Raw genomic sequence first — 23527 nt, 5'->3', positions numbered from 1 at the left:
CAAAGCATAAATAGACACTCAAATATCTCCAGCTTGCTGCGACGCTCTTGACAGAGGTTAGCGATGCCCCTAAGAGCTGCAACACACATTTTGAGAAACACTGGTTTATGCAGTTCTTTTCTTTTCAGTCATTTTTGAATTCAAATATCGACACAAATATTACCAGATGATCACAGCATATAGCTCTGCTGCTGGGCGGTTAAAAGCTGGTGCAGGAAATTCCACAAGAGACGGACATCTGTGCAATACCATAAAAACATTTCAGTGTTTTGGTCTTCTTTCCGGTGTTTATATCGGACATGTATCATCTTCAACCTAGTATTCGTGAGCATTTTGGTGCTCATTAAAGCACCCAAGAACAATAGATTTCTGTGCCCAATTTTCAGTTATCCATGTGAATTTTTTTCTTTTTTTTTGGGCTCAGGAAAAACAGAGCAACAACTTTATAATTGAGTTTTGTTAAGGGTAGGGTGAATAATTCAAACTTTGATTTTTTTAAAAATATTTTGATAGCGAAGAGTATATTTTATGCTACATCTTTCAATAACCCTTGCAATGCGAATGACATATCTGAGGTATACACATTATTTGGGTATTTTTCCCAATCGGAAGCATGCTTCTAGGATCAATGGTTCACAAGTTATTCCAGGATAAAGGGACTTTCCTATGCACCCTGTATAATGGATGTGATAAAGCATCGTCTTCAGATAATGATTAAGATACAATATTCAATTGAGAACCAGATCTACAATGAATGTATAACAAAAACAAAAAGTTTATTCACCATAATTTTCATTTACAATGGTCATTCAATATTTGAGTACAAAAATATGCACGTACAAATTCTAGTAATATATTGTGTATATTCACGGCATTATAAGTGATTTCCTATTCACACGTGTGTGTATACATGACCACTGTATGTACATATATGATGTATACAAAAATTTTACACATATATTTATATAACAATTCATTTAAAAATTGACAAATACATTCATTGTACACTTTTTTTTCGTTACAACCATTTTTTTTTCTGATAAAATATCCAATTTATGAAGCTTAGCTGCAGAAATGTTTTTTGTATATGAAGCATTTGTTATCAATTTTTTAAATTAGCCTTAAATAATTACATTTTGACTTTTATGAAACGCAAACTTTACGGCCATACACATATGTAAAATATCGATACATGAACATAAATTTAGATCTAAAATAAATATTTCAAGTGTTGATAAGAAGTGTAGTGTTCATTTGTGGGATATACTGAATATATATTATCTATATTTAATTGTTTAATTTAGCCTTTGGTTCGGTTTCCTTTTTGTAGCTTCGTATTAATCCGTATTCAAAGTTTTTCTCACATGTACAGATTCAACCAGGATCACCAGGTAAGGATCCTTCCTCCTTGATGCTCATGTCAAGTACTGCTTCGATGTCGCTGCATTCCAATTGTGATGCGTGAGAATTTGGTGCGCCATTCTCTTTAGGCAGAAGAGATCTTTGCTTACAGTGGCGTAGCTCGTTTGGGTGACGTAGAAATCTGCAGAAAAAAAATTAATTCGTGTCAGTATTAATATATGTGTTGTGGCCAAAGTCTGAAGTCCAGCCAGTTTGAGAATTTGCCACCCATTTCACTAACTGGCTGAGAGGTCTGGCCAAAGTCTGACATTTAGTGTTTTTTTCTAATTTGGCTGAACGTGGCGAGACCGGGGTACCATGGTAGGGCCACGGCCATGAGGAGTACCAACATTTCTCACTATAGTGATTATCTTTATATTGATTCACATAAGACACAAATCTTGAATGTGGTATGATTTGTTTCTTGTGTGAATCAATATAAAGATAATCACTATAATCAGAGCTGTGGCTGTTCCCTACTCTTGCAGTTGGGACATGACCCTCCCTTAAACCCATGCATCTGGTAGCCTGATAGTACACATCTTGAAGAGCAAGACAAAAGAATTGATATTAAATTGACCAGTCAATGTCCAATCTTTCTTGGTTTTGGGCTTTGGCACATTTTTTGTTACCACATGCATGCCACCGTCAAACCAGAAGTGATAGATGTGCTGCCTACTGGACAAAAAAAAGACATTAATTGTCAGACTTTGGCCAGATCTCTCGGCCAGTGTGTTAAATGGCCCACCAGTTCACAAACTGGTTATTTTTGGACTGTAACCATGACATATGCATAAATTGATGATCAAATTATCAGGCAAATTCTTATAATAATGAGACATCAAAATTGTAAATTTTTTACTCACCTGTAGCAATGTTTCTCACCAGGTTCTTTTTGGAGTATCCTGACCCGATAGTAATAACGGAGAGCTCTTGACATCTTGTCAAAGTTCATGTTCAGGTGGTTCTTTTGCTTACCCCAGAGTCCAGCCAATCGATGGGGATCTGTGATCTTGAAGACACCCCTCGACTTGTCCTTCCATACTATGCAAGAGGTATACCTCTGCTGCTGGTCGTTTAAAAGCTGCTGCAGGAAATCCCACAAGAGACGGACATCTGCAATATCATAAAAATATGTTTTAGACTAGGTCTTTACAGTGTTTATATCAGTCATATATCATCTTCAACCTAGTGTTTATGAGCATCTTGGTGCTCATTAAAGCACCCAAGAAGAATAGATTTTTGTGCCCAATTTTCAATTATCCATTGACACTATTTAAAAACCTCATTTAAAACACATCCAAAAAATTTAAATCATGCTAGTCTGATATAAAAAAAAAAAATTTGTTATAGGGGCTATTTTCTTGATACTAAGTGTAAATGGTGCTAGCAACTTGAGGAGGTTGAAGACCCTTTTCCAGATCATTCATAATATTATCAGTTTTAGTTTGTGTTACATGTAAAACAAACTTTGGAAATTTAAATATTACTGATATGATCATGTCTCCAATTGCAAACATTTTACAGTCTAAAATTAGTGACAAACGCTTTCTAAAATGCCTATTTCATTCCTTTCCCTTTCCATAATCGTATGAGATCAAGTGTCTTCAACTTTCATTGAGTCATGAGTACCATCTATGCCAATTATTGAAAGATCCCTTGCATGGCAACTCTTATAGAGAAACTATGAGTTAATGAGTAAAAAAAATCAGTTATTACAACGCAATAACTGATATACTATCTCACAGATAACATATACTATCTTGCAACGCAACTTTAAAAATAGAATGGAGTTTTTGATTGGATGGTCAATCGATACCTGAGGGGATTGTGAAGTTAACATTAAGTATGAAAGATCGAATACCAAGTGGATATAAAATTCACATGCCTCTGCAGGAAATCAAACCCCAACTTCTCACAGTCCCGGCGATTGCTTTAGCATTAAGCTACAGAGGATGGTCATTTTCTTCCCTTGGGGAATTGCGCCAGGGCCATAACTAGGCTGGGGTAACCGGGGCTCTGAGCCGAATTGGGGGGGGGGGGCCTCACAGATCACAGATAATTTACACTTATTTAATGCATAATTTTTTTCTCTTTCAATAAGCCCCCCCCCCCCCCCACTCAAGAAAATGCCTGCCCTGGGGGTCCTGGAAAGGCACGCTATAGCTCTGGACAGCACATAAGCAGCCTCCTAGCTTAGCTAATAGCTCTTAATGATAATAGCCCCCACATGAAAACATGTAGAAAGAAACACACCATGTCACTCTCTGCTATTCATACAAAAGACTGGATACCAAGTGGACATGAAGATGAAGTTTGGTAAGGAAATTCAAATATTTAGCACAAGTACTATCAGTCGCCAAGTACTTAGCTCTCTTGGTATGTGAGCACTGCAGTGAGCAACCTTATTGAGGTTTTCTGTTTTAGATGCAGATTCATAATATTTTATCTACATTATAGCTTCAAACAATAAGTTATTGGTAATCTTATACTATGGACCATCTGTACAAAAAGTTCCTGCACAGTTTTTTGTGATCTTTTAATGTGTCATCTCTTAATCATTGATGACACTAGATACCTATAAAATATCATGTAAGCCCCTGAAAATGTGCATGATGCTGTTTGTATTCCATAGTAATTGGCCATTTAGTTTTCTCAAGATTCTTTTTTATTTCGTCATTTTTTTAAAATGATGGATAGGAAAACTTGACATCAAATTTTTTATTCAGAATGGGAAATTGATTGTGTTAAACTTGAACACCTTCATATCACGAATGAAAGCTTGTCTCCCATTTGATAAATTTTCTCTGCAGAGAGCAGACAGACCTATAACATGATACTTTTATCAGGGCTGGACAAATTGCAAAAAAATCTAGGTGCCAGAAAACACACATTTTTAGGCACCAAAAATTTTTTTCCTGAAGGAAAAGGTTCATCCAAACTTCTTTCGAGGCATAGTGTGCCCTAAAAAGGTAAGTGCCTCTCTTTCATGTTGTCAGATATGCTGCTATAAATTCCAACATTTTATGCTGCTCTCAGCCTGCACTTTGGTAGCTAGATAAAGAAAATTTTAAGTAACAATACCAATTTCTTAGTCACCATGGCAACCTGGCGCCTGGGATTTGTGCAGCCCTGACTCCCACAATATGAAAAAATTCAAGCATTCACCATCTTTACCTCAAAAGGTGGAAGAGAGATGGCAGCACCAGCAAGAAGGAATGTGTACAAGGTGCATGTATGGTTAGCAGTAGTAGTACAATGTAGCACAGTTACATAGACTATCCCCTTTATTAAATTGTAACCAATGATCTAGAATTCTCGTTTTGAAATAAAACTTGATGGCAGCTTTTCATCATTGCTTATATCAATAGAGTAAGACATGTAGGGGCAAATAAACTGCAGTAACTTACAATGTAATGCAAACAATACAATGTACATATTATGGGGCTTATATAGATGGCATTTCATATTACAGCATCTGATGTCATCGATATCCAATGGATGGTGTAACAAACCAACCGCAAAAAAATTGAGTTTCAGACATTTTTTTTACTGTGGATGATGTATGTGTTTACTGTGATATTCACTTTGCGCAATATTGCAAAAACATTTTGTGTCTTGACTTACTGATTTTCTCGACTCCATTTTCTGGGATGCCATTTGTGAACTGAGGTGTTAGTTGTGAAGCTGCCATTGCTGTATCTGGGAAAAAATCAATTAAATCTTGCTTTAAAATGTAAAAAAAATTTAAATCTTATTTTATATATGTACTAGCTAACTATACCCGGCATTGCCCGGATTTTCTTCAATGAAGCTTTTTGGATCACGTGATATCTCCCTCTTTCTTTGAGGGACATAGAAACCGTGTCTAAGTTGACCAATATAGCGACTTCCTGCGTGATTCATGAAATAAACAAATCTAGATTTAAAGAAACGTAGAAATGAATTTTTTTAACCTTTTTTAAGGGGCGCAAGGTATTTCGTTCCCCTCCCCCCTGAACTTGAAGTTATCTATCTGCGTGTTTCAGCTTTCAAAAATGCTTAATTAAAGCTGTGGAGTTTTCATGCTTGAGAAGATGTAAATAAAAAGTTGAAATCAATGTTATTGCATGGATATCCAACTCAAAAGTAGGTTCGGCTAATTACTTCATATTTAATCTCCTGAGCTTCGTAAGCGAACTCAATATTTCAAAAATCGATAATTCTATACAGTTTTCAAAATTATTGATTTTGTGGAAAACCCCTCTAAATTTTCGTATTTCCACAGTAAAATCGGCAATTTTAACACGGATTTCAATGGGGCCATCCTTTGCCTGACCCTCAAAGTGATGCTGATGATGATTATGGCATCTATTACAAAAGTGGCAAACCATTACAAAGGCATGAACTATCTACAGTAAAACCTCGATAAGTCGTCATCTCAAGTTATCGAAAAATTATGACGAGTTAAGCGGAGTACCGTCAGTTTCAATGTGCAATGTTGTGAAAATCGTATGAATGTAAAGTAATATGAAATTTATTAAAGTATGAATCAAAATAACAATATTAATGAAACTTATAGATTGCGAAAGAAGAAAAAGTAGCAATTTTTTTTTCTTTTTATCTCTTATTACTTAAATTATTGTGGTAAAATGTACTGTACACTTTGATTTATACTAGCAATTTTTAATTTAGACTAACAAAGCAATTATTAGTCTAAAGCTATAAGTAGATTTCTTCATAATAGAACTCTCTATTGCACATTAATTTTACATAGACATCAAATTTAATTTTAGTATATTAATTCTTCATCAGTAGTTCATGATACGATTACTACAAAGTAATCTCAAACACTTTTGACTTGGTGGAGGGGCCCTGGGCAGGAAAAAGTAAACAGAAGACCACAACTTGGGAAAGAATGCCAATTTTTTTTCAACAAAGATATTTTGTTTAAATTTCAAGCCCTAAATTAGTAGAGCCCATGCTTTCTATGATTATTTATTATCCGTGCCCGTTGCACTTTGACTTGATTAATTTGATTCTTCGATTTACATAATTTTTGATTTCCTTGCACTATGTGTAATCTTTGACGTATCAATAAATTTTGGTTTTGCCGGAGATGCCCTGGGGGGGGGGGGGCGAAGTGCTTACGTTGCTTCTTGCGACAGAGCCTGGGTGTCTCGCGGTTTCTCCAGTAGAGCCCATGCAGAAATGAGATCTACCTTGAACGGTCCCCAACGTTCCAAAAACCTTAGTCGGCAAATGAACTCCCCAGCGTAGCTTTCGTTACTTAAACTGTTCCATTTGGGTATATAGGATTTTATGGTAACTTTTAAGCATATGGCAATGCTCTTTTTTTAATGGGAGCCATAAAAATAGTCTGTTCCACTTTCTCAAATTTTTTCATAGTGACGAGTTAACCGAAATTAGCGACGAGTGAACGAGGGTTTAATAACATTGTTGTCTATGAGAGGTAGAAGGGTCTGAAGAAAAATGCCGACTTATGACGACTTATTAGGGTGACGACTTAACGAGGCTTCACTGTATATATATAAAATTGATTTTCTGTGTGTGTGTGTATATATGTATGTTCTCTATACAAATCTACAATTTTAGATCGATCGTCGCCAAAGTTTGCATATATACCAAATGGGACCCGACTTGAACGATAGGCTACTTTAAAATTTTGTCAGAGCAGGGCAAAAAACCGTAGGGCAACAATGGTTTTTGGGCCTCAACAATCACTTTCCGAACGTTTACTTTGGTTACCGTGATTCCCTAGTAATGCGTTTCAGACGTGTATATGCCTTTAGAATGGTTTGTCACTTCTCTAATCCTGTTACTGTATAATAGTTTATGCCTTTATAATGGTTGGCCACATTTTCAATACTCTCAGTAATGAGGCTTTTTGAATAGACGTCATAATCATCATCAGCATCGCTTTGAGGGTCAGGAAAAGGGTGGTTTTCCTCATAGAAATCAGTGTTAAAATTGCCGCTTTTAATGTAGAAATGCGGAAATTTTTGTTGGGGTTTTCTGTCACATCAACAATTTTAAAAATTGTATTGAATTCTCGATTTTTGAAATATGTATTCAGTTCTCTTTGAGATATACGAAGCCCAGGAGATTTAATATGAAGTAATTAGCCGGACCTACTTTTGAGTTGGATATCCATGCAATAACATTGATTTCAACTTTTTATTTATATCTTCTCAAACATGAAAATTACGTTCTCCGTGAAGTCTTTGGATATTCAACTGCATAAATTGATATAGTTCAGGTTGTTTTAAAATCAATTATGGGTCGGTAAAGTACATCGAAGAAATTCCACAGCTTTAATTAAGCATTTTTGGAGATGAAACTGGCAGATGGATAACTTGAAGTTCGGGGGGGGGGGGGATCGAAATACTGAGCGACCCTTAAAAAAGAGGGAAAATATATATATCCACTTCTACGTTTCTTTAAATCTAGATTTCTTTATTTCATGAGTCGCGTAGGAAGTCGCCATATTGGTTAACTTAGACACGGTTTGCATGTCCATCAAAGAAAGAGGGAGATATCGCATGATCCAAATAGCCTCATTGAAGAAATCCCGGGCTACGCCGGGTATTATAGCTAGTTATAGATATAGTAACACGATTACAGAAGTGACAAACCATTCTAAAGGTATATACGCGTCTGAAACGAATTGCTAGGGAACCACGGTAACCAAAGTAAACGTTCGAAAGTGATTGTTGAGGCCCAAAAACCATTGTTGCCCGACAGTTTTTTTGCCCATTTGGGGCATTTGCCCTGCTTTGACGAAATTTCAAAGTAGGCTAGCGTTCAAGTCGGGTCTCATTTGGTATACATGCAAAATTTGGCGACGATCGATCAAAAATTGTAGATTTGTATAGAGAACATACACAGACAGACAGAAAATCAATTTTATATATATAGATATGTTGAATTCTTAAGCTTCTTCACACTGATAGATTCAAAAATTGAAATGAAGAATAGATCAAGTGTTTTCAATAGTCATATTCTCCCTTCAATAACTTATGGAGCTGAAACATGGAATCCAACAAAAAAGTAAGAGGAAAGCCTGAAGTTCTGCTCAACATGCTATAGAGCATCCAACAAGATGGGAAGATCCAATTGTCGGGGAGATGGAGAGGATCTGGAAGAGAAAGGCTCAAGAGGAAGCTTTGACCTGTATCAGTGGCGAGAAGCCAAGGATGAAAACATCTACGTAATCTTAATTCAGGATTTTCATGAATTTTTTGGGATTTTTCTCTCATGGATTCTGAATTATCATCACCTCTTGGATTTTTTCTCGCATTAAAACTGAATTTTCAACAATTCTGGGATTTTAGTCTCATTACTACTAAATTATCATCACTCTGAGATTTTTCTGTTATTAATACTGCAATTTCATCAGAATTTCGGGCTTTTTCTTTCATTAATTCTGAATTTTCATTAATGAGTAGATATTTTTCAGCATTGCCATAAAATGCATGAATCCGACCTCCCCCGGTCGAAATATATAAAATCGAGGCTGAGGAGCCCCCGAAATTATTTTCGCTTCTTGCCCCGCGTAACTGTACGTCATTTCATTGAAATTATGTTGAAATTTTCTGTATGTCCTCACCCTTGAGGGAGCCATTCTCAGCGTGCGAGCTCTTCAGTGTGAATTCTTCTTGGTTACCCGTGGGGCTCGGGGTCTGAGCCGGGCTACCCACGGTCATACTATCCGTGTCATCACTACCACCGTTAGCGGCGTTTGTACCATTGGCCGGTTCGTTCTCTTGGACGACGTGGCCCATGCTGTGGTAGTCGCTGCTCACTGAGCGCTGCCACATGTTGCCCGGTAAGTGCTGCGAAATACCTGAAAGATTAAAAAAAAAAATGGCTGAGTCACATTAATACGCAGTATGAAAGATGGCAGCCATCGGAAATTAATGAATCAAATGATTGATAATCTATTTCAGTCAAATTACAGGGTTTCCTAAAAATGACAAGCGAATGATAAAGATTTGTGATGGAAATGCACTTTTTTGCTGCAGTTTTAGAAGGGAGCCAGTGAATTTTGAATCGTATCAAGAGGTCAGATCTTTCACCAAAGTTTACTAATTATTGCGGACAGGGTATCTCAACGAATTCGGGGCCCAGGGGCCCAACATTTTATTCCTCTCCAAGGTGCAATTATATATATTTGTGGGGGGTGGGGGGAAGAGTTCGGCATCCAAACAAGCCCACATAGAATTATGAAATGTACTGAATCAACTAAAATTCGAAATGAATGAAATTATTTCAGAATCTACGGAAATTCAGAATGAATGAAGTATGTATAACGAACATTGCCCATTAGCGGACGCTTTTTTGAATTAGTTAACGGGCCTCAATGTATTTTCCTATCAACGGACGCTTCCCGTTTGCGGATCTCAAGGGTGTCCGTCATCGGGAACTTTCACTGTAATTTCCCGAAAGAAGTTATGGAAGAAACATTAACCAATTGACAAAACAAAACCAATTGAAATTTAGAATCAATAAAAATTCGGAAAAAATGGAAAAAGATTTTCAGAATCAATAAAAATTCCGAATTAGTGAAAACCGTATTTTCAGTGTAAATCAAAAATCCAGAATTGATAAAACGTTTCAGGATTAATGAATGAAATATTTATAGGATCGATGAAAGAAATATTTTCATAATCAATGAAAACACGATATTTTCAGAATCAATGAAAACACGATATTTTCAGAATCAATGAAAAAAATACTTTCAGAGTCAATGAGACAAAAATATTTTCAGCATTAATGAAAGAAGCAATTTCGAATTAGGCTAATAGAAATTCATAATGCGTAAAAGAAATGATTTTATAATCGATGAATATTATTTCAGAAGTAAAGAAAATTTCCAATAATTTGAAGGGTGCCTGTTCGACTTGAGGCCCTCTGCCTCGTTGGCCCATCAGTTAAGACACAAATCACTAATTGCAGTACTGGAGCGTGAAATGCGAAAAAAAGCACATGCATAGCCATTCAATGTGTGTCGAGACACTATCACAGGCATCCGTGAATTTTGTTATGTGACTGCAAATAGTGGGTTTATCGGAAATGTTATAGTGCGCACCGCTTAATGTGATCAGATCGGGACTCGGGGGTTTCTGACAACAATAACCAATTGATAACTATATCCTAATTGCAAGTACGATAATCATCCATACCGTTTGGGTAGAAGAATGGAAACGGAACAATAACTCCGTTTTCCTTTCCCATATAACAGGTTTCAGAATGTTAAATTGTGCTTTTTGTTGCATTTCTCTAAAACAAGATTTTTTCCTCCTTTAAGCCAAAATCCCCTTTTTTACATTCAGAAATTGCGAGTTAAAATGAAACTGTCTAATGCAGTGGTTCCAAACCTTTTTCAGGCCATGCTCCACCAAAGCATCTCTGAAATCCTTATGTCTTCCCCCCCCCCCCATACTGTTGTAAAGGGGTACCCCCTCCCCCGGTGAAACTTCATGTTCCATAACAAAGTCCCCCCCCCCCCCCAAATGTAAGAATCATTATTTTTTGCTTTGCCACCTTGAATTTTAAATCGGTGGGGGGTGGGGGGGGGGGAGAAGGGGTTCTTTGTCCCCAAATTTCTGTGTACTTTTAATTACGTAATTAAAAGCCAGGGGTTCTTAATCAGGGGTCCTCGGAGAGACTTCGTGGGGTGGGTCCGTGAACTTGGATGAGAAAACAATTAACTCATTGTTTTTACATTGCTATACGCAGAATATCAATTTTTAAAGGAGTTCATGACCTTCATTTTGTTGGGACGGGGGATCCGTGGGCTTTATCTTACTGGCACAAATGTTCCGAGGAACGCAAAACGCCAAGAACCCTCAGTCAAATCCCTTCCACCGAAAGAGAAAAATTAAAGAAAGAAATCAAGAAATTGTTTAAAATTAAAAATTTGAACTGATATAAAAAAAAAAATGAAGTGAGTTCGGAAGGTCCCAAGTCTTCATAGAAAAACTCAAATTGTCCCCCTCAAAAATCAAATTGTCCTTTGTGGGGCGTGGGCCCCACGTTGGGAATCACCGGTCTGATGTGTTACGAACAGTGCTGTCGTAACGCATGGGCTCACCCGGGCACGGCCAGGAGGGGAGGCCCTCAGAAGAACGAGAGAAGTAGTTGAATTTTTTGAGAATGTTACAGGTAGGCCTTGGAAAAATCACTTGACCCGGTCTCCCATGATGCTTTTTAAGACGGCCCTGGTTACAAATTACGGTACTTTCTATAGATTCCCCTTGTGAATGTCTCCCGGCTGAGGAACTGATCAAGAACTGAAGAAAGTGACAATTTTTATTTGCCTTACACGTGCCTTCACTATAGAAAAGAAATTGCAAAAGAAGTGCCATACACATTCATAACGGCTGTTGCGGCCCGATTAGGACATTGTGAGCTGAGTACTGAAATTTTTGTCAATAAGGGATCCTTCTGACCTTCTACATAGTCTTGTAGACTGATAACGAGAATTTAAAGGTGGGAAAAATGGTCTGGATCAAACAGCTTCAAAATATGCAAAAAGAAAAAACGACAAGAAAAGGTAACAGAAACCAAAGTCCAGATAAGTATAAAAGAATTTTTCCCATGTTATTATGTTGGTCTGCTCCGCGCTTAATGAAAGTGATAACAATGCACGAATGATGGCACCCGTAATAAACGGCGTCGACTGTGATTGAAAATTCCTCAGATCTTAGTTCCATCTATCTACAAAATAATTTCTTACTAATTCTTTTTTTTGTTTAAGTGCGAGAATTTCACCGGTTCCGTCATAAAAACGTAGAAAACAGTGCATTTCTATCGCAATTTGTTTTTGTTATTCACCATAATGACCGTGCGGTCATTTTTGTGGCACTCTATTTGTGCCTACTTACTTTTTTCGTGCATGGCCGCGTGATGCAAGAAAGCGGCTTGGTGCAGCAGAGCAGCGGAAATGTTTTCGGTGGGTGAGCAGTTATTTGTGTGATGGTAATTGTTATTATTATTACCGTTGTTGTTGTTGCCGCCGCTGCTGCTGCTGACGACATTGCCGCTTCCGTTATAGCTGCCTCCTTGTTTTTGCAACAGAAGAACCTGAAGAGCATTGTATAGAATGTCCCCGGACCGAGGTGCTCGATCCCTCCAATCACTCTTTGTAAGTAGACATAGGCCACGACCTGCAACACACAATAAAAACAATTACGTAAATTAAAAAATATACAGGGGTGCATAGCAAACGGGGGGCATGGCATTTTACTGGCGAATCGCTGATCCTAGAGGTATATTTTCAATCAGGGCCGCAACTAGAGGGGAGCAGGCGGGTCTCGTGCCCAGGGCGCTGGACCAGAAGGGGCGCAAATTTTATTCTCAAACCTTACCTTCAACATTACAAGGGGGTGCCAAAATACGCACTTGCCCTGGGTGACCAAGCATCTAGTTGCGGCCCTGCTTCCAATTCGAAAAAATTTCCAAATAATGTGTAGTGCTCAGATATGTCATTCATGTTTCAAGGGATTGTATAGTTATTAAAAAATAATAACTTTTTTATACAGTCCCCATGTGCCCCAAAACCTAGTTAGAAAGTTGTTGCCCTGTTTCTCTTGATGCCAACAAAAAATTCCATGTTTCTACGTGCCATATTCACTGAGATATTTGAATTCTAAAAACGGAAGAAATTTTTTTTTGGGGGGGGGGGGAAACAGCTCTAAATGCGGAAAAACCGTTTTACCCCACATTTCACGCGATTTCCCCCCAACTTTCCTCCATTATTCGAAAAACTTTACACTTATGAGAAAGGAGGAAACTTAGATTCTTGTTTTAAACTAAGTAATTCGTCGACATTGGCAGTGTTCTTGGCGAGGTTGGAAACGAAAATATATAGAATGATGATTTAATTTTCATTTTTGTCTGCAGTTCTTTTTATTTTCTTTTAATGAAGAGAAGAAAGCAAAAAAGAGAAAAATATTTAAGACACCAGTCTTTTTACCTTTATTACGAACTTCACCAAGAACTCTGCTGAATGTGACGCAGTGACTCCTTCGTCACTCATCGCAAGCAATCACGGGACGCTAATTTCTCTCGTGTTCGTATCAATGTAAGGTTTTGTTAATATATGGCCTGGTCACGACTGGCATAAACAAGCAAAAATTCACAGACATGACGATGGATAGGTGTTCTCCTGAGATAGAATAAAAGACTACAGAGTAATACGAACCATTCGTGCAAAACTGTTCCACGTCCATCGGCGGTAAGCAGAGACTGTCAACGCACCATTCTAGCCAAACGTGAACCTGTTGCCTCGACCATGTTTTAGGGTCAAGAGCTGACAAAAGAAGAACCAAACGACAATGTAATTTTGGTGCATGCATGTATACATTATCCTTCTTAATTAACATTTAATTCAAAGCGATAACAAGACCACAGCATTATTGTCATTTTACGCACGTATCAAATTGAAAACGTTGTAAAAGCACAGTCAACATTCTATTCTTCAAGGGCATTGCGATATTAATCAAACATGTCGCGCATTCTGGAAATTTAGAGCATCGACCAATCAACATGAATTGATGTGAAGAATTCTACAAAATGAATTCAGAAATTAAATTCTCTTACACAAAGCTCAAACACATCTTCATGAATTAGGAGACACGGGCCTAAATATTTTTTGGTGCTCCCGTGTGAGCCCTGACTTTATATATTTTATGATTGAATCCAATCGACAAAATTCCAAAAAAACCCATGCATAGTTACAGAAATGATGAGAAATAACTGTCCCCAAATAAATAAAAACCCCAACAAAAATTATTGAAAGTTTATTAAATAATGAAGAAAAAAAAACCATTTTGGAGAGTTGAAGATTCAGTATCAAGGAAAGAAATATTTACTGAATTGAAGTTTCAGAATTAATGTGAAACATGTTTTCCGAATGGGAGATTCTAAATTAATGAAAGATGTGTTTTCAAAATTGAGGAAGATTCAGAATTGAAGAAATATTTTCTGAATATTGGAGATAATATTTTCTGAATATTGGATATAATATTTTCTGAATATTGGATATAATATTTTCTTAATATTGGAGATAATATTTAGAATTGATGAAAGAAATGTTTTCAGAATTTTAGAAGATTCAGAACTAATGGAAGAAATATTTTGCCAATAATAGAAAACTCTAAATTAATGAAAGCTATATTTTCAAAATTGAAGAAGATTCTGAATTATAATTAAAGACATTTAGAAATTATGATAATTTAGAATAAATTAAAGAAATACGTATTTTCAGAATTGAAGAATATTTGCAACTAATGAAAAAATATTTCTTGAAATGAAGATTTACGATTAATGAAAGAAATATTTTCAGAATTGAATGAGATTCAGAGTTAAGGAAAGAATTATTTGTTGAATCGAAAAAGATTCAGAATTAATGCAAGAAATATTTCTTGAATGGTGAAGTTTCAGAATTAATGTAAAAAATACTTTCTGAACGGACGAAGATTCTAAATTAATGAAAGCTATATTTTCAAAATGGAAGAAGATTCAGAATTAAGGAAAGAAATATTCTTTGAATGCTGAAAGAAATATAGTATTTTCAGAATTGATGAAAGAAATGTATTCAGATTGGAACAAGATTCAGAAAAAGGAAACAAATATTTCTTGAATCGAAAAAGTTTCATAATTGTAAGAAATATTTTCTGAATGGAAGAAGTTTCTGAATTTATGAAAGATGTATTTTCAAAATTGAAGAAGATTCAGAATTAATTGAAGAAATACTTTTTCTGAATTAATTGAAGAAGTACTTTCTGAATTAATTGAAGAAGTACTTTCTGAATTAATTGAAGAAGTACTTTCTGAATTAAAGATAATTCGGAATTATAATGAAAGAAGTCCGTGTTTTCAGAATTGACGAAAGACGTGCGTATTTTCAGAATTGAAGATGATTCAGAATTAAAGGGAAAGATATATTTTCTCAGAATCAAAAGAAATTCATAACCAATGAAAGAAATATTTTCAGAATAGCAGATTCAAAATCAATCGCCAAATAATTGAAGAAGAAATGAAAAATGTTAAATTGTGAAAGAAATAATTCCAGAATTAATCAAATTCGTAATAAACGGATGAAATAATTTTAAACCTAAGAAAAATTTTGAATTATAAAAAAATTCTTATTAATGAAAAAATTATGCCTTCGATAATTTTGGGATCCTTATTTGACTCGTGACCCGTTTGCCCACCCGTTAATCTGAACCGAGCATTCACTTCCGACGTCCGAAATTTCAATTCCGTGGTCTTGGATGAGAAAATTAACTTATTTCAAAAGTAAAACATAATGAATATCATTCTGTAAAAAGGTCCGTTTCCTTCATTTTATTGGCACGGAGGTTTCTGTTACACCATTTGCAGCTTAAAATATACTTTATACGAATACACAGAAAATGGGATTACGAAAATTGAGATCAAAATAAATGTTTTAAACAATGTTGCACAAACGTTTTTACAATCTCAAAAAGCAATTAAATTGTTGAACCCGATTCAGACAATACGGTCTGTCCCAAATTGTTAGCACAATGGATATCTCTGCAACCGTTGACTTTAGAAACAAACTTTCAGTTACGGAAAGTTATCAAATGACGTGCGCGGCGTGGTATAACTTAAAATGTCTTAAATTTCCCAAGGGGTCGTATTCCTAAAAAAATAGAAAATTTAACATTTTTTGTAGACTCTGTGTGCTAAAACGTCCAGTTTGTGAAATGTAAATGCGGCTCTGAGAAGTTATATACAAAAAACTTCATATTTTCAAATGCAATATTAACGGAGATATTTGACTTCCGAGGTTTGTCACTAACTACTGAGAGTGGTTCACAAATTACGCAAATAAATTAAACTCAAGGTTGTAAAATTCTGTAGTCCTAAAAATAATTGTCGAAAAATGTAATCGTTATTTATTGTGTATAAAAAAAATAAAATGTTTCAGTTTACATTTGTACACTAATTCTATTTACATACATGCCCTACTCATATTATGCCCTAAAAATGACAGCTTTTGAGCCAATGAAAATTTGCCAACACAGTCATAAGTTGCCAAAATACGATGAGTTTAGAAATATTTTAATACCTCCATAAAAAAGAACGTGGGGGGGGGGGGCTCTATTAAAGGATAATTTCTTTATTTTTCTATACCCTCTCAAACAAATTTTGAGATTTAGAGTAACTGCACTCCATTTGAAATGTTTCTGTAATTTAAATTGAAAGTATGTTCCCAAGTCATGGCCTCCTCATCCTGGAGCAGGGCCCCTAGGCTGGGATCCTTTGCGCTCCCCCACAGACCAGACTTCCACGGGCCCCTTTATGATGAATTTATAGTGAAAAAACAAAAAAATTATGAGAATCGTCCCGGGCCCCCAGGGCTGGAGCTCTATCTGGCTCTACCCTAGTGGGGGCTATGTCCTAAGTCAACGGTTGTGGAGATATCGGTTGTGCAAACAATTCGGGACAGCCTGTATATAATGGTAATCAAGTATATCATTTTGCTATAATATCAAATGTATGTTTTTTTATTCATCATCGGCTTACGAATGTTCGTCGGAAGCAGAGTCCGAGCGTCTATTGGAGGAGGTATCGAGGTATCGGCCATCATGGCTGCTGGATTTCGGCAGTTCATGTAAGGCAAGGCGTAAACAGGCATGCATCGCCAGTCCGGTATGTTCAGATGAGGCGGTTCTGGCGTTGGGGAACAGTCCATTTGAGCGATTATCCATTGAACGATAAGTAGCAAAAAATTTCTACTTCGGGGATTGAGCCCGTCGACAGATGAAAATTTACGTGAACATGATCGCAACTATACAATGTTGTGGTGTAATCGGAAGTTCTTTCTCGCTGTGGATCTTGGTCTGCGGTATCCTGTAAGGTAAATTAAGTCAAAATTAATATTTCACACCCATAAACAGAAGAACATAAAATGTTAGGCCAACATCACAATAAATTATTAAATGTATGTATACGAGGTTTTATGCGACAAATCGTTTTCGAACAATGATTACTGTTAGAAAACGATTTGTCGAAGCCATTGAAGACTAAATTGTAATTTAGGGTCCAATGGCTCTTTCAATCAATAAATTTGGCTAGAATGAGTTTAAACAATGCTTTAGGTAACAAATATTTTCAATCAAATATTCAGGCAATGCTGTTCAACCAAGTATTTAAGCAATGATCTTTAGAAAAAGGGTTCCAAGGTCATCAAAAAGATTTGGAAACATTTACCATTGATTCCACTCATTTAAATATGCACAAAAATATAAAAAAAAATCTGGTGCACGCCAATAGAGGCCAAGAGTGAGCGTTAAAATCCAGCAATCCTAGAGTATTAGAGTGACGCCATTCAAACAACACATGATCCCATTCCACAGACAAAGAAAGAGAGGGGGAAAAAAGAGAAATTACTAGTTTCTAGAACATTATAGAAGCTAGAGGGAACAAAGGAAGAAGAAAGTGAAAAGAATTTTTATAGATATCGCCAAGAAGCGCAAGAGGTGATGAGTAGCCACTAATCTTTTGGTTTTTATGATCATTTGATCATTTTTGTCGCATCACGGTCATTTTCTGCACATGAGGGCTAATTAGATCGGGACCTACAGGGGACGCAGTAGCCCAGGTCGATAAGAGACTCGTCTAAAGTACCAAAGGATGTTTAGAGGTGTCGCGAGTTCGATACCCGGTTCGTCCTTGTCAGAAAACTTTCCTGACATAGGAGTACAACAGAAACGGTGACATGACCGCAGAAAAAATTGCTACCACACTGAGTCCCCCATCGAGAGGGGTTAGCGCACCAACCTCTCTCGACGAGTATAAAAAACAAGCCTGCCGTTCGGAATCGGCAATAAATTGTAGGACCCGGTCTAATCAGACCTCGTGTGCAGAAAATGACCGTGGTGCGACTTTAATGATCGGAAATATGATTTTTTTATAAAGACAAAAATGATCAATGACCTACAGTTTATTGTCGATTCCGAACGGCAGGCTTGCTTTTTATACTCATTGAGGGGTTGGTGCTCTAACCCCTCAATGGGGGGACTCCCTGCGGTAGCAATTTTTTCTGCGGTCATGTCACCGTTTCTGTTGTACTCCTATGTCAGGAAAGTTTTCTGACAAGGACGAACCGGGTATCGAACTCGCGACACCTCTAAACATCCTTTGGTACTTTAGGAGAGTATCTTATAGACTTGAGCTACCGCACCCTTGGTTTCTATGTGATTTTGGGGAGATGAATGTACTTGAATTTTTTCATAATTTTTTGGGACGACACCTTGGGGCACTTTACTTGTTAGTCTGATTGAGCAATCAGTTTAATTCAAATTCTGGATGCCAGAAGATTGCTGCCAGACTCGATAATAATCGTTATAATGATCGAACTAAATTTTGTGGATGTAAGAAGATTGCTGCCTGATTCTAGGATAGTAACCACATATTTTGGATGAAAGCAGATTGCTTCTATATTCTATGATCGAGCTAGTGATCAAACAAAGGTTTGTGGATGGAAGAGGATCCCCCCTGATTCTATGATCGAACCAAGTTTCCTGGATGAAAGAAAATCACTTCCTGACCCTAAAATCGTAATGATTAAACTACATTTTCGGAATGAAATTAGATCGCTTCCACATTCTATGATCCCAATAATGATTGAACAAATTTTTTTGGATGCGAGAAGATCGCTTCTAGATCCTATGATCGAAATAATGATCGAACCATCTTATATGGGAAAAACCAAGCTGCTTTTTTTGGTAAGAGGAGGCCACAGCAAGATTCTATAGTCGTGGTAATGATCCAGCCAAATTTTGTGGATGTAAGAAGGTTGTTGCCTGATTTTAGGATAGTATAACCACATTTTCTGGGTGAAAGCAGATCGCTTCCACATTCTATGATCGAGCTATAATGATCAAACAAAGGTTTGGGATGGAAAAATATTGTATTCAGATTCTATGATTGAACCAAGTTTTCTGGATGAAAGAAGATCGTTTCCACACATTCTATGACCCTAATAATGGTCGCACAAAGTTTTCTGGATGTGAGAAGATCGCTTCTAGATTGTATGACGATCGTATCGTAAATTATTGAAAAACTTTATATGAAATTTTTTTGTTTTTATATAAGAGGGGATCACTGCGAGATTTTATGACCGTGGTATTGAACAAACAATCGATTTCAAAAGGGAGGGGAAAGGATAAAAGCAATCTAAAAATAACGTAAGTACGTGTAAAGTAGAAGCAGCGTAAATACAGGGTGTCCCATAAATGAATCTACGACAATTCAGCTTGGTGACAATGCAGTGCGAGACAATTTAGCGCAGTGACAATTCAACGCCGAACGATTCAGCGCAGTGATTGTGTTTTATGAATAACAATTCTCTTCCCACTATTTCCAGACTTTGGATAAAATAAGGTGTGTTAGAATTTCTGACACAAATATGTCGTCGTCATAAAAAAATGTATCGAAGCATTCACGAAGGATACTACAGAGACAAAATGTGTGAAGAAGATTTACATGATATTGAAAAGCATTTCGAAGACATTTGGTTTGGAAGGCCAACATGAGGAAATCGTAAGATAGATCCAAAATTTTCTACAGAACTATGGTATTAGTTTGACGCCACTATTGACGGCTTTGCAAAAAACCAATAACAAGATTGAAGGCTGGCATAATTTGTTCAGTAGCACTATTTGAAGTCCATCATCCTAATAGTTGGAAACTTGGAAATTCGTAACGGCTGTACAGAAAAACGAGAAAAGCTACCAGAAATTAAATTAGAGCAGTGCATCTTCGATTAGTCCTAAGTCGGTAAAAAGGGGGGAAGGGAGTTGTTATTTACAAAACACAATCACTGAGCCGAAGGGTCTTACGCTGAATCGTCGATGCTGAATTAAGAGGTGACTCGCGCTGAACTGTCGTGACACTCCATAAATTCGTCAAATAGTTTAAAAATTCACAAAAATTAGTCATTGGTGTACTTGAATGCGGTTTGTGAAAAAGTTGTTCTCACGAAGAGGGTTTACGGTACAGAAAAAATACAGTAGTTCAAATTTTTACCGTTAGAGGGGCTGCACGAAAGCAACTCACTGTAAATACGCAAATCAGAGTCCTATCAAATGTAGGAAGTGCGATTAACAGTTCATTTCTGAATTTTCCTGTCATTGGCGCTTAAATAAGGTTTTTCACTGTGATGTTGACATTGGTGAATAAAGCTTTCACTATTAGTTAATTTGTTTTACCTCAGCCCCGAATAATCGGCTGAAGCTGTACGAACGTTCCGGACACAGAATAGACTGAAGAAATGTTCAGGTTCAATCATTCCCCTCTTAGCGCCCTTTTTCGTGAGAATAACTCTTTCATAAACAGCATTCATAAATACCAATCTCCTTAAGTTTTATGAATTTTTAAACTATTCCCGAATTGACAGAACATATTGTACATTTCCTCTCTCATATACTCCTATGGAACTACGCACAAGCCAAAGGTAAACGGTCTTACGTGAAAATTTTATCTAATATGTAATAGCTCTATCTTATTTCCCTCCTTCCCCATCACAAGGTCGTAACGCGACAACCTATAATGCTAATGAGACGACAGTCCACGCGTGCGTGTATATGAGAAATAGCGTTTTTCTCTTCTCTTCGATATTTTCCAGAAAGAAAATTATCATTATTATTATTATATTAAAAGACACACACAAATATAATAAGAGGAAGTGCATTTTTTCCCCGAAGACATTTTAACGTGGAAGTTTCCTGTAAGGAAAATTAGCTGAAATAACGGGAAAGGACCTTGAGACTATCCCAGAGACATCCGTTGAGTTTAAGACTATCCCAACAATCGATAGATTGAGCTGTTTCCAACTGGTTTAGATACAAACACATCACGAGGAAAATTTTATATGCAATTGGTATATTATTTATTATGAATATTTATCCCTTTGTATTATTATTGTTATTGTCCATGAAGGGAAGGCATCGTTCATTGACGTTAATTATTAATAAGTTTGTTTTCAAAATATTTTCTCATCCTTGAGGTTAACTGATAAGAGATAAGGCTCGGGAAAATCGATTTCCAGTGATTTTTGCAATAGCTATGAACTGTTTAGTTCTGAAATTTCCCGGCAGGGGTAAAATTATGTACAAGACAAAGTAAATACTCGGAATTGATTTTTGGACTTACTACTTTCGGTGCAATCGGATCATCTGGTCTCGGTGGCTTGATGAAGATACTGACGCTTTTTGGAAAACCAGGGCATTATACGATTGGTCGGTCGCAGACTTCGCAAAACGTTGGTATTCCTGCGGTTTTAAAACTTTAAAGCGCGAATGCGTGCCGGTCTCCCCGCAGAGAGCAGGCAGACCTTCAACATGATACTACTTACATAACATGGAAATTCAAGCATTTATTTTCACTTTAAAGCATGGAAGACAGATAGCAGCAGCACCAGCAAGAACACGAATCCGACAGCATAAATACATTAGGGCCACGAATTTTCACACACACACACACACAACACGTTCTTGCACGTAAAGCCGGGTTCACACCAGTAGCGTTACGCAACTTCTGACGCTCCATGTACAGCCACTAGAATAAGGGAGGCCGATGAATCCTTATCTATAGTCGCCTAAGCTCCACGTATATCTATCCAACAGGTTTTAATCCCATTTATCTTTTTATCACTTCCATTCGGAAGTGAAATTCCAGAATTGATAAAAATTCAGAATTAACGGAAGAAAAAATTCCAGAATTTAAGAAAATTCAAAACTAATGAAAAAAAATTAGTTAATAATTAGTGAAAGCCTCCAATATTTTACCGTGGGTGCAGGGCCCGACAGACCAGACACGACCCACGCTCTGTCCCTCCCGGGATATTCTAGTGGGTGCAGGGCCCGGTACGAATGCACCTGTCGCACACCCCTAAGGGTGGCTCTGTTATCACTAAAAAGATTTTTCTTTTCTTTTTTTCGTAGAAGTTGAAAAAGGCTCTCAAACATACACTGCTCCTCCCTCCCCGAATTCCTTAAAACGGCTGCCTAATTTTTAGGGTGAATTTTAAAACCTCATCTAATAGCCTGTTAAATACGGTTGTTTCTCATACTCTGTATTACGGGGAATTCACCGTTCCGCAAGACCTACGCCCGGATCCCACCACAATTTATAATTTCTGTCTTATAAAACAATATAAGAACAATCGTTCACGAGAGAAAACAAAATATTTCTCACACACATAAAATCTGTGAAGGAATTCTGGGAAGAAATTGCACCAAAGAGAAAATATTACGCCAGCAACGAACGACCGAAGTTTCGAAACATACACCCTGTCTGTTTAAAATAATGATTTCCCGGAAGTATTACAATCCGTTATTTACACGTACAGAAAAACTTCGATTTAACATAGCTCGATTCTACGGACAGTGGATTTAATGGGAAAAAATTCCACTGTTATATACATAAAGTCGACATAAAGTGTCCAGGGCCGCCCTTACCAAACGCGGGGCCAGGTACGTCCTAATTAACGAAGGAAAAAGTTCTAGAAGTGATAAAAATTCAGAATTAACGGAAGAAAAATTCTATAAGTAATGGAAATTCAGAATTAATGGAATGAAAAATTCTAGAAGCTATGAAAATTTAGAATTAACGGAAGGGAAATTTCTAAAAATAATGAAAATTCAGAATTAAATGAGGAAAAAATTCTAGAAGTAATGAAGATGCAGAATTAACGGAAGAAAAAATTCCAGGATATTGATGAAAAATTCAGAATTGATGAAAACTGAGAATTAATGAAAGAAATACCGTAATTCCAGAATTGAGAGAAATTGCGAATCAGTGAAATTAATAATTCCGCAATTGACGAAAATTCAGAAGTAATGGGAAAGAAAATCTGAACTGATGGAAATGCAGATTTAATGCAAGAAATAACTTAAGAACTAGTGAAAGTCCCCAATAATTTACTATGAGTGCGGAGCCTCACAAACAGCGGGACCCAGTGCTACCGCACCTGTCGCTTACTCCCTAAGGGCAGCTCTGGGGTTGTCCTGTATGTTCTAATGCGAGCTTTATCTCATCAACCGTTCGTCGTAGAGGTATGGTTCTAAATTAAAAAATGGTTAAA

The 23527-nt window shown here is 36.8% G+C and overlaps 1 protein-coding gene across 3 annotated transcripts in view; it reads right to left on the bottom strand.

Annotated features, from left to right (window-relative positions):
• Nucleotides 1-751: 751 nt before the first annotated feature.
• aop (ETS variant transcription factor anterior open) overlaps nt 752-23527 on the bottom strand; it is a 79321-nt gene continuing 56545 nt past the window's right edge. For 2 of the 3 annotated variants that reach the window (XM_089254567.1, XM_089254568.1), the window contains exons 2-8: nt 16963-17289; nt 13610-13717; nt 12291-12572; nt 9011-9247; nt 5029-5103; nt 2268-2517; nt 752-1543 (exon numbers count right to left, since the gene is read on the bottom strand). In XM_089254567.1, the coding sequence (XP_089110693.1) occupies nt 1375-1543; nt 2268-2517; nt 5029-5103; nt 9011-9247; nt 12291-12572; nt 13610-13717; nt 16963-17131 (1290 nt within the window). In that variant the 5' untranslated portion in view covers nt 17132-17289 and the 3' untranslated portion in view covers nt 752-1374. The remainder of the gene's footprint in view (nt 1544-2267; nt 2518-5028; nt 5104-9010; nt 9248-12290; nt 12573-13609; nt 13718-16962; nt 17290-23527) is intronic. The other variant, XM_089254569.1, reaches the window with a different exon arrangement.

The sequence above is a fragment of the Pholcus phalangioides genome, unplaced genomic scaffold (assembly GCF_987345545.1).
Source record: "Pholcus phalangioides strain wild (caught in Gottingen) unplaced genomic scaffold, Ppha-v1.0 ptg000042l_1, whole genome shotgun sequence".
Lineage (NCBI taxonomy): Eukaryota > Metazoa > Arthropoda > Arachnida > Araneae > Pholcidae > Pholcus > Pholcus phalangioides.
The sequence above is the reverse complement of the archived record's forward strand: the minus strand, read 5'-3'. Positions and strand labels throughout refer to the sequence as shown.